At 60.9% G+C, this 17444-nt stretch overlaps 1 protein-coding gene across 1 annotated transcript in view; it reads left to right on the forward strand.

Annotated features, from left to right (window-relative positions):
- EXD3 (exonuclease 3'-5' domain containing 3) overlaps nt 1–13206 on the forward strand; it is a 49463-nt gene extending 36257 nt beyond the window's left edge. Inside the window, exons 19-24 of the mRNA XM_006863777.1 lie at nt 1178–1231; nt 1322–1453; nt 11574–11667; nt 12197–12415; nt 12650–12691; nt 12905–13206. Of these exons, the coding sequence (XP_006863839.1) occupies nt 1178–1231; nt 1322–1453; nt 11574–11667; nt 12197–12415; nt 12650–12691; nt 12905–13206 (843 nt within the window). The remainder of the gene's footprint in view (nt 1–1177; nt 1232–1321; nt 1454–11573; nt 11668–12196; nt 12416–12649; nt 12692–12904) is intronic.
- The last annotated feature ends 4238 nt before the right edge of the window (nt 13207–17444 follow it).

Raw genomic sequence — 17444 nt, forward strand, 5'->3', positions numbered from 1 at the left:
ACAAGAATGAAGTCCTTGAAACTTCAATCTTTTCTCCGTTGATAAGAATGTTGTTTATTGGTCCAGTGGTGAGGATTTTTGCTTTCTTGACATTGAGATGTAATCCGTATCGAAGACTGTGCTCTTTGATCTTCATCAGTGAGTATTTTAAGTCCTCTTCACTTTCAGCAAGCAAGGTTGTATCATCTGCGTATTGTGTTTGTTGTTAATGAGTCTTCCTCCAATCCTGATGCCACGTTTTTCTTCATAGAACCCAGCTTCTCGGATTATTTGCTCAGCATACAGGTTGAATAATCAAACCTTTTCTTAACTTTTTACAAAAGTGGTCTCGTACAATATTTGTCCTTTTGTGACTAATTTCACTCAGCACCAGGCCCTCCAGGCTCTCTTTTTGAATTTCTATGTTCCCTTCTTATTTTCTTCTCCCATTAACATCCATCCTCGGGGATTTTCAGTTCAATGTTTATTTCTAGAAGCCTTACTTCAAAATGCTCCTAGAGAAACTGCTTTATCTTTCCCTTCCATTTCATTTGCCCACAGACTTTTTGAAGCCCCTCATGTTTGCTCTCTTTCAAATCTTTGTGTTCACTTTCCAACATCTGTCATACTTCTGAATGTACACAGGACCTCAAAATGTTTGTGGGGAAATTCCATTACCTTTTAATGCCACGTTGCCATAAACTTTTTGAAGTCCCCATATACTCTTCATTTATCCAACCAACTCATGGTGACCCTGCATAGGGTTTCTGAGGCTGTAATTCTTTGTGGGAACAGAAATCCGTATCTTTCTAACCACATTGGTATTGTAGCTAAGTGCCTCGAGTTGGTTCCGACCCATAGTGACCCTCTATAGGGTCTCCAAGGAAGCACTGGTGAGCTTGAACCGCCCACCTTGCAGTTCAAACTGACTTTGAAGTCCAGCGCATTGACCCTCAGTGCCACACTAGGATCCCACATTAGGATTATTTAGGGTGTTCTGATATTCAATAGTTCTGTGGCTTTGTGTATTATATCTGCTCAGCCTCATTTACGGAGTTGACTCTCTCAGGTTGTGTTATCTGAGTGGTGGGTGGATTGGTCATGCTGAGGACTCCTGGGAGTCTGGGAGGCGGAGGGAGTGGGCTGGGGACCAGGCACGGGGAGCAGCTAGAACCCTTCGCTCTGACCTCCTGCACAGGTCGCCCGGAAGGAGGGGAGGGTCATCCTGACGTCAGGGCTGCCTTATCACAAGGTAAGGCCCCAGGCCTGCTCCCCAAGCCCACAGGTGGTGGAGAGGTGGGTGTGTACCCGTCCTGTCCTGCTCAGGTACGCTCCCCTGCAGCTCCGGGCCCAGGTCGGGACTGGACGCTGCCTCTTGGTGGACTGCTCCCTCAGAGCCCGGGAGCAAGTTCGAGCTGTGCTCAGACACTTCAACATATGCGTCACCCTCTCTGACGTCTTCAGCCGTTGCCAGGTAGGTTCCAGCTGCCGTGTGGCCCGAGTGCTCCTGAGGGAGACAGGGCAGTGGCCACTCCATGCCCGTGCCTTCCCTCCTCTTCCTCAGCCACCTCCAGATTCTCACGCTCATACAGGGCCTCCAAGGTCTAGGGTTGGCAACTGAGCATCCATACCTGCTACTTCCAGGATTACTGGCAGCATCGTCATCCTGCGGGCCCCAGGGAACAGGGTAGGGATTGGCTGAAATGTGGGCATTTTACTCCCACACATGGGGGTGGGCCAGGACTGCACCCAGATGGCTCACTCCTGGCAGGACCCTCTGCCCCAGGCCAAGCTCTACTCCACGACATCTAGAAAGTTCTGGGCAAGGAAAGTCGCAGTGGGGGAGCGTCGCTGGGTAGGAGGCTCCAAGCCAGAGTCAGGTGGGACCTGATGCCCTCCTGGCCCTTCCTACTCCAGTGCCTCTCGTCTGAGGCCAAGTGGGAGGACCACTGGGCTGGCCGTACCCAGTCTGCTGCCCGAGTCTCTGGGCACAGAGCCCACCTCCCCAGGGCACCTGCTTTCCTTCTGCTGGCTCTCCAGGCTCTGCCCACACCTGAGCCCCCGCTGGGCCCCAGCTGGACAGAGTGGGGGTCTGAGGGGGTGGCAGGAACCATGTGTGCCTCCCTCTCTCTGTCCGCACCGGCCGAGTGTCTTGGAGGCCTGGGAGGAGGTTTAATGAGATTTTCAGAACGTTGGCCGGGCGCTTTCTTGAGAAAACAGGAAGCTGAGTTGTTGGAGGAAACCCCCCTCGGGCCTGGGTAACTTGTGCTGGGGTGTGGCTGAGCCTGCAGACTCAGCCTTCTATAGTCAGCAGCCACACCCCAGGCCTAAGAGGCACAGCCGGGAGGCTCAGGGTTTACCTGGTCAGTGTGTCATTCAGGCTGGGGTGGCTGTGTTTGGCCGAGCCAGCTAGTTGGCCGGCTGCTTTACTGGTTGGCCATGGAGTTGCCTTGGGGCTCTGCCCAGCCAGGTTCTTGAGGCTGCAGACCCCATTGCCACTAATATGGAGCGTCAAGCAGGCCGGGGCCCCCCGCTGCCACTGCTGGGCCGGCTCAGAAGGATGTCCAGTGCTGGGGACACATTTCCATCATCCACTCAGGGAGCCCTCAACACACATTTCCAGTTGACTCCTGGACCTCAGCCTGACCCCAGCCCCACACCCATCCCTGCTCAAAGGCTGGGGAGCCCTGCACTGCCCCCTGCAGGTGGACACCTGGACAGGTCTCAGGTGATGGACTGAGAAGTTGCAGACCCTGCTGTCCCCTGTGGCCACTGCACAGGACTGATCTGGGCTGGCACCCCTCAGGGTAGGTCCGAGAGGGCAAGCACTGCCCCTCCTCCCGGGACCTGCCACTCTCTGGACACTGGCGTAGGTCCACTCTCCCCAGGCTCAGTTGGCCCCCTCCCTGGAGACTCCCCACCCCCAAGCCCTTTCCATTTTCTTTTCCTTCCTTATGCTATTTTGGTGCCATTCCCGAGGGGGGGAGACCTTAGCATCTTCCCAGCAGCCTCGAGGCCCAGGGGGGCAGGGCAGGAAGTGAGCAGCAGCCAGGACAGCCCCCACCCAGCACCTATGTCATCGTCACGCCTGTCCCATGTAGCCCCACCACACATGTATGAGGACAAGAGTCCTGGGGGGGGCCCAATTGCACAGGGAGGGCCGGGTCTCCCAGAAGAGGTGATCCCCAACTCCACTGTGGAGAAGCACCCGGCAATGTGTCTCTGCCTGTGGCACCGGCCCCCTGGGAGAGGGTTAGTGGAAAGCCCACGACCTCTGCTCTCCAAACTGGCAGGGCACGGTGGCCAAGGTTATCCATCGGGAAGGTCCACTGACAGGGCCTTCCCCGTGTTGACCGGCATGGGAAAATATTTTATCAAAGAAGTTGGAGTTTTAAAAAACCCCACGGGGAGCCCTGACCCTCGGACACAATGTCTGTCCCCTCAGCCTCTTTGGTTGGGCTGCCCAGTGTCCCCGGGAAGGAGAGGCCTGCAGCTAGGGAGGGGCCCCCAGGACTGGGACACCGCACGGTAACCCCAACTCAGCAGAGCGGTGGGGCGGTTAGAGAGGCTTGCCTGCAGTGGTGGATGGAGGTCGGGGTGGGGCTCATGGTCCCCACCCCTTATGATCTGTGTTCTCCCTGGATCCTGAGAGCCCGCTGAGAAATGGCAGGACCAGGACTGGAAATGGTACCCAGACCCTGGCCTTTGTCCCACACAGGGTGCTGGGGTCTCGCAGGTACAGAGGACTCAGGAAACCTCAGCCCCTGAACCCTACCCATCCAGAGGGAGACCTAGGGTCTGAGAAGGAGTGGGGGTACAATGCAGACAGCCCCTCGGGGGAGCTCTGAGTGACCTCCTCATCCTGGGGAGAGGTGATAGTAGGGCCTCCCCTCCATTTCCTTTCCCCCGCACCCCTCCCCTTCCTATCAGCCAGAGCCCAGCTTCCCACCACATGGCCCCTGGGGCAGTGAGGGTGGTCCTACCTCCCGGGGCCCCTGGCTCCCTGGGGCCTGGACTTCTCCAAGGCAGATGTGGGAAGGGTCCCATATGACCCAGCACAACCCACCCTTACTCTGCAGCACATGGCCCCTGTCTCCATTCCCGGGCCCCAGCTCACCCTCCCACAGTCTGTGGGCCAACTTGCTGCTATCCTGGGTGGGTTGTGAGTCTGAGCCAGAGTTGTGAGGCTGGGAGGCCATCTGAGGCCACATGACAATCTCTTCAAGTGGCATTTGAGGGGCTGTTTCCCAGGACCTGGCCCCTCGGGCACACCAGGCTCTCTGCCCCCAGGTCACGAAGCGGCCTAGGCAGAGGACAGAGGGTCAGTCCCTCCGGGGACAACATACAGGGTGAGATAGCCTTGGAGGGTCTTGTGTATAAATCCCAGAGCCGATCTGACACCAAGCTGCCAAACCTTCAGCCAGCTCTGTACTCCTTCATGAGTATGTGTCTGGCTGGGAGCTGGCTCTGAGGCTGGGCTGAGGTGCTTCTAATGCGCATGTCCATCAGCTGGTCTCAGGTCCACATAGAAAGGAGCTTCTCTAGCTATGTCTTTGCCTCAGAGCCAGAGATGGCTGCATCCTTCTGAGGCAACATGAAGAGTGCTTACCAGTTGTGTCCTGGCTGCTTTCAAAAGAGGTTAGCGTGCTTACATGAGTTACTAAACACCAACTTGGAGGGGCACACGCGTCCGGTGGCAGAGGCAAGTGGAGGGAGCCCGGGCACATGGAGTCATTCTTGTGGGGATGCCCATGCCCACAGGTGCATGAACACAAGGGTGTGGGTGGACAGACTGACCCAGGGAACGATGCTCAACTGGAGCCAGGACAGTTTTATCTGTGGCAGAGAAGTGGGGCTGGTGCAGGGCCTGGTGACCACTGGCTGGGCACGGTTTCTAGAGCAAGTAAGTGCTGGTCAGCCCAGGACAGGGCAGGCTGTCAGATGTGAAGGAGAAGGGGCTGGCATGTGCAGCCCCTCAGACCTTCCTCTCAGGTCAGGGGGTCAGTCCAGGTGCCTTGGGAATCAGCAAAAGAGCCCAGGAGGCTCTAATGGTAGGGGAATATCATCACTACACTAAACAAAATGTGGATACACCACGTAACCCCCTCTGCCCGTTAGACCTGCCGGTTCCCATAGTCCCCTAACACCCACCCTACCCCAGGGGAAGGGAGGAGGCCCAGGTCAGCAGGGAACAGCCATGCTCTGCTCAGGCCGCTCACCAGCAGGACCTGAGAAACAAGGGAGCCATGTGGCAGTACCGGGAGGCGTGGGCAGAGGCATGACCCTGGAGCTGGGCAGAACCTGGGCTACAGAAGTGGGGTTCCCCCTCAGATGAGGGGAACAGTACACAGCTAGGTCAGCAGCCCTGACCCACGGCTAGAGGAGCTTTTTACACTAAATCATTGAAAAAGTCAAAAGAAGATGCAAGACAAAGGATGCACTTGGTGTGCTTACTAGTATGGTCCCCCAATGCAGGCACACACAACCTGGCTGCACCCCATGCACTGGGCTTCCCCTGCTAGCCCTGACCTGCCCCCTCTTGCCAGCAGACAGGAGAGGAGGGGTCCATCAGCCCTGCTGTTATTCCAGAAACTTAGAACTCACTGCCCCTAGTGTTGATTTCAATTCACAGGGACACTGCAAAATGAAGTCTAACTGTCCCAGCATTTCCCAGGGCTGGTGGCTCAGAGGATAAAGCTCTCAGCTGCTAACCAGAAGGTTGGCAGTTTGAACCCACCAGAAAGATTTGCAGCCTTGGAAACCCTCTGAGGCTGTTCTACTTGGTTCTATAGGAGATACAACTCCATGGTTATAGGGTTAGTCTCTGGAAGCTGGGCATCACATCTGCCTCTGCTCACCAGGGCACCAGTGTGCTTCACACACACGGAATGTGCCCTTTTGAAGATTGATCATCATCTCAGGAAGTTCCCTGGAGCCTATGTGCCCCCCAGCTCTCCAGGCTGGCAGAGTTACATTTGGGGGGGCCATGTGGGACTTACCTTGAGGTTTGCCTTCCCTCCTTCCTACTGCCTTGGGGGTAATGGGTCCCCCCAGGGCTTGTCAGGACTAGAAGCTCCCCCTCTTCAAACACCAATGCTGAGGTGGTTAAAGAGGTGTGGGGGTTCCTGCTAAAAGCCAGAGCAGAGGGGGTCCTAGGAGCAGAGATAGCTCTGTGTGAGCACTGGAAACTCTGAGCCTTCATCCCAGGTGGCAGCAGTTGGAAGTGGGTCCCTTGGAAGACCCAGGCTAGATGTGAATAGAGCCAGCCAGGACAGTCCCCCCAGGACTGGGGACCCTGCACCTGGGCGGCTAAACCCAGATGTCATTTCTTCCCGGAAGTCCTCAGTATTTCCCCCACACTCTCTGGGCCTCCACCGGATTCTGTCCCATGGGAGAGCCAGCAGCAGCAGAACGGCCCCCTGACCCTGGTGGGTAGTTCAATGGGGTCAGACCCCAGGCTAGGAGGGAGGAGATTCTGCCACCTGCTGTCTGGGGGACTTGGGGCCCCACTCTCATTGGTGAAGGATCCCCTGAGCCAGGAGACCTGGGACAGGGCATGGCGCCAGTGCCCCTCACCAGGTCTCTGCGGGTGTCCAGGGAAACTTGGGGGGGGCTTCATCCTCCCTCTTTCCACCCCCGTGGAGACTGGGTTTCCAGTCCCGCAGCTCCTCTCCTCGCCCCCCCAGCGGGGTCCCCCCCTTCTCTCACCCCCCAGCGCCCTCCCCGCCCCGCTCCTCGCGCGGGAAGCCAGCCCGGAGCGGGCGGCCGTTGGCTTTTGAATCTCCGCCGGGCGCCGCTGAGTGGCTCTTTCAAAGGCGGCGGCGGCGGCGGGGGCGGGGGCCGTTCCCAGGCGCGCCCCGCCCTCTCGCGCCGCCCCTCCTCCCACTTTCCCACGGCCCGGCCGCTGGCGGGTTCTCACGGCCGGCGCCGCCCCTCCCCCGTCTGGGAACCGCCGCTGCGCGCCGCGCCCCACCGAGACTGGGGGGCAGGGGGGGGACTCGGGAGTCCCAGACGGGGTGAGGTAAAGAGGGTTTCTTGGGGACCCCAGGATAGATAGAGGAGACTGGGGACCGGCCTTGGGGACTCCAAAAAGGGGCTGGAGACCCCAGGATGATGGAGGAGTCGACTGGGAAACTTCCATATGGGGGGACCCTCCATCCCGGCTTGAGGCGGGAGCCCGGAGTTTTGCGTCGTCCTGGCTTGTGTGTAACGCCGCCCGGGACAGAAGGGTGGGCTGGGCTGACCAAAACCAAACCGGGGTCCCGAGGAGAGGCCTAGGCCAGACATTCCCGGCTGGCTGCTACCCGCTGGCTGTATCTATATGTGGGACCCTTTAGCTTGGCAGGCGGGCGTGGGTGGCTCCATTTAGTAGATACAAATGCTAGACGCGGTTTGAGGCTGCATGAAGCGAGTCAGTTCAGTCTAACCCCTGTGCCCTCTGAATCCAGCGCCTCTGGTAAGGGCCCAAATCCCATGGCCCCTCCGTGTCTTTTGGGAGCAGGCTCACTGGTTAGCTGGTGATTCCCAGGTTCCCACAGAAAATGGCATCTGGGCTGGAAGACCTAAAGTAGACCCCAAGACGCACCCCAAAGCCCTCCTGATGGTGTGATACAGGCTCCTGGCCATAGAGTCAGACACACAGAGTCACGTGCACACCCCGTGTCACACATGTGAACATACAGTCACACCCACACAGCCCATGCTTGCTCCTGATGCTAATCTATATGCAAACCTTGGCCTGTGCCCGCGTGTAAACCCCATCACAGCATGGTCAGCGCTGTGAGTCCACGTAACTGGATGCTTGTAGGAAGCATGCCCGTCCCCACCTAATTCCAGGGCTCATCACACACACACACACACACACACACACACACACGTACGTGCTCAGGGGTGGTCCCATAGGGGACTCTCTCAGCATGCTCGAGGACACTGAATGCTGATGGAGGGACATCCCTGCACAGCCCTTCCCCCACTCTGTCTTTGCAGCCCGTGTCAGGGCTACACAAAGGGGATGGGGCAGTGAGTGGTGGGGGAGGGCTGAGGCCCGTGGGAACTGCCCTTCCTGGGCCAGAGGAGCAGGGCAGGGGTGAGGCCCCTGCCCGAGCTGTTGTCACTGGCCTGGGGATGGCGGGGATTGAGCTGGGTTTAGTGGGCAGGAGAGGACTGTGGTAGGGGGTAAAACCTCCTCCAGCCGTACTCACTACACTGCGTCCTGGGGACCTGGCCTCGGCTTCTCGGTGGGTAAACCCTACAGCTCCCTCCCAGACAGCCTTCAGGCCATCGTGGGAGTCTGAGGTGTAGAGCAGACACAGGCCGGTGGCTAGCGGTGCCTGATTGCTTCCTCTGGACACCAGACGCCTCCTGGAGGTGTCAGGCCAACCCCCAAGCGAGGCACCAGTGCCTTTCATCCATCCCTTTGGTCCTGCTGGATGGACCATTTGTTGGGGGCAGTTCTGAGGGTCAGCGAGGACAGGCCACAGGCCAGCCTGGGACCAAATGGCAAATAGCCGGAGCTGTTGGCCCAGTCCCACCCTGGGGAAAGTGTGGGCGAGGTCAGAGGTGCAGCAGGCCCCCTGGACGCAGCGTATGGCCATCTTCTCTTTTCCACGTTTGCGCCCTCAGCATCTCCAAGTTGCCTCAGTAAACACGAGCAGCTCACAGCTCCACAGTCCCAAGTACCCCCATCATGGCAGACCTGCCGGGTCTCCTGGAGAAGTTCACTGGGTCTGGGTCGGTGGGGACTGCATGGGGTATACTTACTTAGTGGTGGGACATGGAGAGGCACTGGCTCCTTGTTTAGAGCGGAAGGTCCCCAGAGACCTGGAGGTCTTCATCACCCTTCACCAGACCTTTTTGATGGCTTGGCTTAAGTGTAGACGTGAGTCCTCTACCCAGACCTCTGGCTGTACAGGGGACCTGCTGGGCTGGGGAGTGTGGGGGGATTCCTGTGCAGTCTGCATGCTGGGTCTGGGGGAACAGCCCCCCCACCCCTGGGGGCAATCAGGCCATGCTCCTGTGCCCCAGTTCCTGACCCTCTCTCAGGCCCTGTGTCCAGCACTCTTCCCACCCTCAGTTTCCCTCAGAGAGGCCCAGACCTCACCCCTGGGAGAGGGTGGTCCTGCCTACCACATTTCCGGGCCTTGTCTGCCATCCATGCGCTCCACCACGCTGCTGCCCAGAGTGCACATGCAGACACCTGCACTCGTACACCCAGGACAGGGGGACACCCAGGGCAGGTGTAACACAGACATTCCTGGAGACACACAGTTCAGGATAAACACCATGACCTGGCCTCTTGCTCAGCCCTACCTCTGTCATCACCTTCACTCCCGTGCCAGGTGTGGCTGAGAATTTCTGGGCTCCCGGAGTGCGGAGGGCAGGCCACTTGTGGGCGTAGCTCCCAGACTTTCTGTTCACCCACCATGTCCCCACCTGTGGTCAGAGGTACTGGCAGGTAACCCAGGTCCACTGCAGCCCCTCCTCAAACACCTGCTGAGCTCAGGTGAGGGGCCGCCTACAGGACTGTACCCAAGTTCCGGCCACGTGGCTGGAGCAGTCCTTTCCCATGCTCTTCGTTGCGCCTGGGGTGGGGAGGGGGCACCAATGGGGACCCCGGTGGGGCCTCACCCTGCCCCAGCACGCTGCCTGGCTATGGGGCAGGAGCAGGCTGGTGATTGGTCCCAAGAGGTGGCCCTCCAGCCAGGGCAGAAACATCTAGAGTCTGAGCTGAGTGGGGCATTGGCCCCAGCCACCTCCTGTAGCCAGCCTGTGGGAGCCGTGGGAACCCAGTTCGAAGGCGGACCCCTGGGACTGAGAGCCAGGAGCCTTCCCAGCCCCTCCTGCCCCCAACTCACCTGGGCTCTCCCACGCCCCTGGCCCTTCCCACCAGCCTGGCTCTGGGGCGGAGGCCACCCCGCCCTAGGGCTCCCACACTTCAGGGAAGGGAGGCTTGGGGGGCTGGGCCAAGCCCCAACATGCAGGCATCCAGTGGGCTGGTGGCCTCTGTCTAAGGGCCCCTCGGGCCCCCCTTTCAGTCCCTAGGTGGGAGAGCAAGAGATCCCTGTATAGAGATCTTGCCACAAGCCCACCTCCCTCCAAAGCGGGCTAGCAAGTGCATTTCCTGGAGAGTTGCCCCGACAGGGTGCCTTCGGCTGGACCCTAACTTCAGAGACTAGGACCAGCAGACTCCCTTACACCATAGCTGCCATCCGCCCGCCCACCCAGAGCAGGTGGACAGGGCCCTGGGGTGGACGGGGAGGCCCTGGTGCCAGGCACGGCCCTCAGGCAGTTGGCCAGGCACATCCGAGGGCGGGCGCTGCGGGCGGGCGGCAAAACCGGCCTTTCCAGCCAGGGAGGGGGCCGCTCAGGGTGACGGTGGGGCCCCGCCAGCAGGCAGCGGCCGCCGTGGGAAAAGCAGCCCCGGTGGTTCCCGAGGGTGGGGCCAGGCCCTTGCGGAACGGACCCAAAGCTTGTCTGTGGCGGGTAATGACTCAGTGTGAGCTGGCCAGCCTGCCAGACCGCCCACCTCGGACCCTCGCCACCCCTCCCTCACCTGCTAGCTGCCGGCCTTGGGCCCAGGTTGGGTCCCATGGGGAGCTTAGCACCCTGTCTAGCCTAGGGCCAAATGGACTGCTGCAGTGACACCCTGGGTGTCCGAGGAAGAGCAAGAGCCCACTCATGCCCTGCCCTTCCCCAGCAAAGCCTGGAGGGGCCCTTTACTGGATCGTAGTCTCGGGGAGCCCCCTGGACTTGTGACCCACAAGGGTACATCCCAGTGGCCTCCATCGCTAGTTCAGGCTGTGTGGAGGCCTTCCTGGGACTGGGGGAGGTGGCCAAGGGGACCAGCAGCAGAGGGAGGGTCCTGCTAAGGGAACTGCCCAACCGGGCTCCATCCAGTAGAGACACAGCATTGAAACGCCCGTGAGAAAGTGCACTGAGGGAGGACAAACCGCGCCCTGCTGTGGGCATGCTGAGGTCCGGTCCCCACGGTGGTGGCCTGAAGGTACTGTGTCATCCATCCCAGGGCTCCCGCAGGACCCAGGCCCCCTCCCACCACCTCTGCATGGGCGGTCCTGGAAGTTCCTGGGCCCTGCCCTTGGCCCCGATCCCTGGGCTGGGATTCGTGCAAGTCTCCGGAGCACCTGCTGCACCCGTGTGGGAATCAGCTTCAGTCCCGGCTTGCAAGGGGATGCTAGGGTCTAGGCCAGTCTCCTTGGTGGGCAGTGACCAGGACCTGGCGTGGCTGGTGGGCAGGCAGCAGGACTGGCAGTCCACCTCTGGTCACTGCTAGAGGTGAGGTTGATGGGTGCTGGCTGCACCTGGCCTCAGTGCCCCCACCCCACGTTTATTCACAGGACACTCGGGGGTCACTAGACATGGTCACTCTCTGAACTTCTCAGCTGGTGTTCTGATGCCCTGGTGGGTCACCTTCTGACAGTGCCTGGGGCCTGGGCCGGGCTAGGTGTCATCAAGGAATCGGTGCACCTGAGCCCTGGACGGTCCTGGGCCTGCCCTCGAGGGCAACGGTGTTGGAGAGAGTAGAGCGCTGCGGAGCACCTGTGGGTGCATCTCAGGACTAACTCTGTGCCCCTCAGGTGTGTAACTGTGACCAGTATCTGAAAGTCTCCAAGGACACGATGGAGCATCTCATGCAACTCAACGGTCACTATGAAGGCCCCAGTGGCACAGGTGAGGACTCACATGGGTCTGTAGTGACCGGCACCCCTGCCTCAGCACCCTCTCTCCCCCGTGGGCGCTGCACCGCTACCTCTGTGTGCATGCTCAGACACACACCCAAGCACACCCAAGCGTAAGCTCACCTGAACTAATAGGAAGGCGAGTGGGTACCTGCTGTCCGCCAAAAGTCCTCCCATCCCTACCCGGGAGGACCCTGTCAGGAGATCTGAGGGGCTCTCCAGCCCCCAGCCTTACCTCTTCTCTTCCCCATGGGAAGCTGCCCTGAGCGAATTCCCACTGTCAGTGGGGGGGGGCGGGGGGGGTTTGCCCCCTCTAACAACTCTGAGCCAAGCACGGCCACAAGGGTCCAACTAGGCAGCCCCCCACCCAAAGCACTCTCCTGATGCTGTGTGTGTCCCCCTGTCCTGCCCAGTGGGTTGTGATCCAGTTTAAAGGTAATCCTATTCCGGGGCCACGGATTGGTGTTGCCGCCTTAGAGGTTCACCCTTGGTGAAGACTCATTCACCTGGTACCTCCCAAGGTAGAACTGGCAAACAGGTCTCTCGACTACTGCTGGTCCTCGCAGCCACTGCCCACCACTTCCTGAGCGGCTCCCCAGCCAGCCGCACCACCCCCGGCCCTGCCCGCCCCAGCCCGGTGCTGGCTGGTTGCGAAACCAGCTCCTTGGCAGAAGGCTTATCTGCTCATCGCCACAAACGGGCCGCCCCCACCCGCACCCGCAACGTTCTCAGGCCCCCAAGTGCCCTTATCGGTCCATCTCGAGCCCAGAATGTGTTTCCCAGGGACCTTTGAGCCCCAAGAACTTTCCAAGGTGTGAGTTCCCGTGGGAGGGAGTGGAGGCTGGTACAGACCCTCCGAGACCTTCTGCCCTTAGCCCTCCCTGCCACTGGCAAGCCTGGGGGCTGGGGACATGCTCACAGCCTACTGAGGGATACAGGACAGTCCTATGACCCACTGCCATCCTTGTCCCCAGGTGACACTCAGGCCACCCCAAGGAAGGACAGGCAGGGGACAGGTAAGCCCTGGGCCCTTTTCAAGGATTAGGCTGCTTCTCCATGGGGCCCCTAGCACTCAGTTCTCATGGGCCGAGGGGTCCCTAAGGCCGGGGGACTGGGGACAGGGGACAGGGGCTCGGGACACAGGGTTGTGTGGGACAGGGACTCTGGGAGAAGACCCCACTTGGGCTTGAGATGTACGTCAATGACCTCTGGTTTCTCTCCATGTCCAGCACCAGAACCAGTGTCCAGAGACTCTGTCTATGACCACCCCTGCCCCTGGCTGGACACAGCAGACCTTCAGACCATCACACCTGCCACGCTGGGCAACGGTACTCGGCTGCAGCTGGCGGGGGTCCCTACAGGCGTGCTGCGGCGCCCGGGCCAGTGGTCCTTCTATTGCTGCACAGGCTGTGGCAAAGTCTTCTGGGAGGGCTCCCACCTGGGCCGTGTGACCGAGCAGTTCAGAGATCTCCTGGGGACCAGCAGCCCCGCTGACAGCCCCACCCAGACAGCCCGAGCTGTCCTACAATAAAGATGGCCTTGGAGGTACTCCTGAAGGCTACCCATGCATCTTTCCATAAGGTTCAGGACTACCGAGGAAATGGCACAGAGCCCGACCGAGTGACACCGTGTTCTATGTGGTCCATCCCTACTGCCCCTAAGAGTGTCAGTGGGGGGGACTGCGGGATCTGAGTGGGCTCCCAGAAGGCAGACGGAGAGAGGGACTTCCTGGGGGAAGAGGATACAGGCCCCTGGGTGTGGGAGGTGGTCACTGTGCCTCCTGGAAGTTGGCCATCCTTTCAACCTCTGTTCCTGCCCTACCCCTCACCGCCAGGGGACCCCTTCTGGTGAGCAAACAGCACATATTCCAGGCACTTGGCTCAGACCTGACCCTCTCTGGAAGTCAGTGAGCATGGGCGCCTTGCAGAGGGTTCAGGGGAGGGGGCACCAGGTAGGAGCTGGGGCTTGTGGGATGTGTGCAAATGTCTCAGGTAGAGGCCGGCCTGCTCCTGTGTCTCCCCTCCTCCGCTGCCACACATCCCGTTCCTGCCTGGAGAGGAAACCAGACGGGTGCACTGGGCGGAAACCTCGGGCCACCTTTGGCCCAGGGTCCTATACCTGCAGGGCCTCCGGACCCTCCCAAGGCTGCCATCTGTCCACCCACTTTGTCAGAGCAGCGGGGCCAGAACTCAGGCCTGAGGAGTGCTGGCTGGAGGCTGGGGGTCTTCTCCGGGTTCCCTGGCTGAGCCCACAGCCTCACCTTGGGTGACAGTCAGAGATGGAGGAACAGTGAGGCCCTCCCCCTGAATTCTGCTGGGGCTCTCAGGTGGGCACCCAGTGAGACTGAGGGGCTGTCCCCCAGGGAGTGGCCCGCCGCTACGTCCTGTGCTGCAGAGGCAGGCCTGCGACTACCTCCCTCCCCCTCAGCAGGACCAAGAGGAAGCCGCCCAGGGAGCTGGTCCTCTCCGCCCAGCTGCATCCTGGAGGCCCTGCTCTGGCCCTGGGCAGATACAGGCTGAGGAGGGCGGGAACCCGATTGCAGATGGTGGCCACCCGCCAGGGCCAGGTCCTTCTCCTCAGCCTGGTGACCCTCTCCCAACCCCAGGGGCAGGCCTGACCGGCAGCGACTAACTGACGGGTGGACTCTGGCCTGGGTACCAGGCTGCCCCAACGGCCGGCCGCCTGTGTAGCGATTGTCTGCCGCAGTTCCTGCCCGGGGCGTCCTTCCTCGGAGGCCTGGCTGGCCGTGTTTGTTATTTGATCTCTGCCCTCTCACGGTCCTTCTACCACCAGGTGTCTGGGCTGCTGGGAAGAAACGCTCTCCTCTTTCCCACGCTCCCCGACACATTTTAATGAATTCGCTGGAGGCCCCGCCCCCACTGCCCAGCCACTCACCCCCTCCTCCCTTCCCTGCCCAGCGCCTTGAAGGTGGCTGGGCCAGGGACCTAGGAAGGACAGGAAGGGGGCCCTTTCGAATTCCCCCATGTTGGGGTCCAAGCCAGACCAGTGTGAGGGGCAGCTGTCAGGGTACCCAGAGGGCCTAATGGCCAGGCTGAGGCCGACAGGGCTTGGTTCTGTTTGCCAGAACGCGAGTCCGGTCTGGTCCTGGAGGGCAGCGGGCCACATTAAGGACCACAAGGACCCATGCTGGGGCTCACAGCCACCCCTCCCACTGGCTGGCCCATTTGGGACAAATGTCCTCACGGAAGATGCACTCGCTCCTGCTTGGCCTCTGTCCTTGGCTGAGCCTGCGGTTCCCAGATCTGACAACCCTGTGGACGGTTCCCAGATCTGACAACCCTGTGGACGTGGGCTCAGGACAGAGGTCCCTTTCCCTGCTGATGATGGGGGAGGATCCCAGCCTGCGGGCCATGCTGGTTCTCCGCCAATGTGCCCGGCCGGGGCACCCGCCAGGCCGCCGACTCCACGGCCCATGGTGGGGCCCAGTTCCCACACGGGGCTCACAGAGCCCTTTGTCTGCCTCTAGACGCAGGGCGTCAAAGGGACTTTTCTCCCAGGCTCTGCGTGCTGGGCCTCAGGGCCCACGGACACCCTTCCCCCGCTTGGCTGGGCCCACCTGGGAGGAAGAAGTCAGCTGAGGGCCGGAGGAGCTGCACAGCTCCACCCTCAGTACCCCCATGACCAGACCTAGCCCTGCCCCCACCTGTGTTCCCTTACAATCTCTGGCCTTGGCCAGTGTCCAGGGAGGAGTGGGCAGTGGGCAGCAGTGGTTGGCAGGCCAGGACCTGGCCCAGCAGGTTTGAGCTTGGCCCCAGGCTCCATTCACAGCAGCCCAGCAAGTCTAGAACAGGGTCACCGTGAGGTTTGACCCCCTGGATCACCCACCTCCCCTTTTTTCCCCCATCTGGGTGAGATGGGGGTGGGGCAGCAGTAGGTTCTGGGCCCTAGGTTGGTTGGACAGTTTCTGGGATCGTGGTCCCTCCCTACAGCCCCCCCTGGGCTGAATGAACAGGCTTTCCCACAGCCATGGGACCACAGCCGGGCTGTGTGGGCACCACCTGACCACAGCTGCTCCAGGAACCACACCCACCAGGGCCCAAAGAGGGTCCTTAGGCGATGAGGCACTCCACCACGGCAGGAAGGCTTGCACGCCTAGAGGCAATGGGACCCCCTGCCCTGTCCAGGGTTTCATGCCTCAGCCCCTGCCCCTCATCTGCGACTAGATAAGGTCTCCTTCTGAGCTCTGAGCCACCAGCCCAAGAGCTCCTGGGGGTGGGGACAGGCCTGGACAGAGCCAGACTGCCTTTAAATACTCCCCCCCAGCCCCCCCAGCCCCTCTCAGTCCTCCAGGGTCTCAGCTCCCAGGCCCCGCATCAGACGGCCTAGTCGCCAGGAAACCAGGGACCCCAAGGGGCAGCTTGACCCTGTCCAAGTCAGCAGGGTCGGGTCTGGGGGCAGCAGACCGGAGGCAGCTAGCAAACACTGTTGGCCTCGCCCGGTTTTTCCTGCCGGTTTGGCTGTGACCCCTCCCAGAGCACCAAGCTGGGCGGAGTCATACACATGTGGGTGCTGGGCATGGGGGTGCCCCACCCCACTCCCTGAGTGGACAGGGCAGGGTGGGCTTCCCAGGCCTAGGGCCTGGCTTTCCCGCCCAGCTTCGCTTCCGCAGCAGAGCAAGTGGCGGCGTGCTCCGCCCTCCCGGGCCTCAGCACTCAGAGGCAGTGGCGAGGCGCTTGCTCCTTCCTCTGCAGCAACCACCCGAGGAGTTAGAAACCAGAACCCTAATGAGGAAATTGGGCTAGTTCTGCCTCCCAGGTCAATAAAACAGGTTTTCATGGCTTGCAACAGTCCTTCCAGACTTCCGTTCCAGGTCAGCCCTCGCTGTACCTGGGCAGTTAGTTCACCAGGCCAGGCCTTGCAGGTCCTGCTCCCATGCTGATGGGGGGTGGGGCACGGTGGAAGGAGGTAAGCCAGAGACTACTCTCCATTCACCGCGGTTTCAAGGGCCCAAAAGACGCTCCCGGACCTCTACTTCCTTAGCTGTTAGCTGGCCTCAGACCTGGGGGTTGTTGTAAATCGTGGGAAATCAAGGTGGGGATTCAATGCCAGGTGGGTGACAGCCGGGGCTTGCTGAACGCAGACCCCACCACCCAAGGGCAAGGGGGGTGTTGACCCTCCCCCACGCCAAGCGAGATGGCAACTTTCCTAGGGTATGTCCCAGGACCAGGCTGTCCCTGAGCTATCGCTTCTCCGTACCCGTGGCCTGAGCCTCAGAATCCCGTCTTCCACCCACACCCCAAGGTAGTTTGGAATTCCCCAGGTGGCTGAAGGGAGGGTGGGTGTGACCACAGCGGAGAGAACGCCGAGGGACCAGAAGGCGGATGGTAGGGGGGCACTCTCATACAGAAGCGGCGATAGCGGCGGTGTGAGCAGGACCCACTCTAGACCACCTGGCTTCCTCCACCCCCGCAGGGCAGGCGACTAACACCCCCTGCCGCGAAGCACGCCGCCGCCTGAGACACGCCCCGTCCTCGGCGCCCCGCCCCCACGTGGGCACCACCCAATCGCCGGGTCGCCAGTGCGTGCGTCATTGGACCCTCCATTGTGATGCAAATATAAAGCACGTAAAAAGCGCCCGGCGCTACTGGCCAGCGAGTGCAGCGGCGCGTGGCGAGACGTGAGGTTAGACTTAGCTCCAGTAACCGCGACAGAGGAGCCCGCGCGGTGGCCGCAGCCTTCGCCGCCGGTGAGCCAGCGCAGCGGCCGCCACCGCTCGCCCGCCCTCCCGGGCGCGGCTGGATGCGGCGG

This window comes from Chrysochloris asiatica, unplaced genomic scaffold (assembly GCF_000296735.1).
Source record: "Chrysochloris asiatica unplaced genomic scaffold, ChrAsi1.0 scaffold00056, whole genome shotgun sequence".
In the NCBI taxonomy this organism is placed as follows: Eukaryota; Metazoa; Chordata; class Mammalia; order Afrosoricida; family Chrysochloridae; genus Chrysochloris; species Chrysochloris asiatica.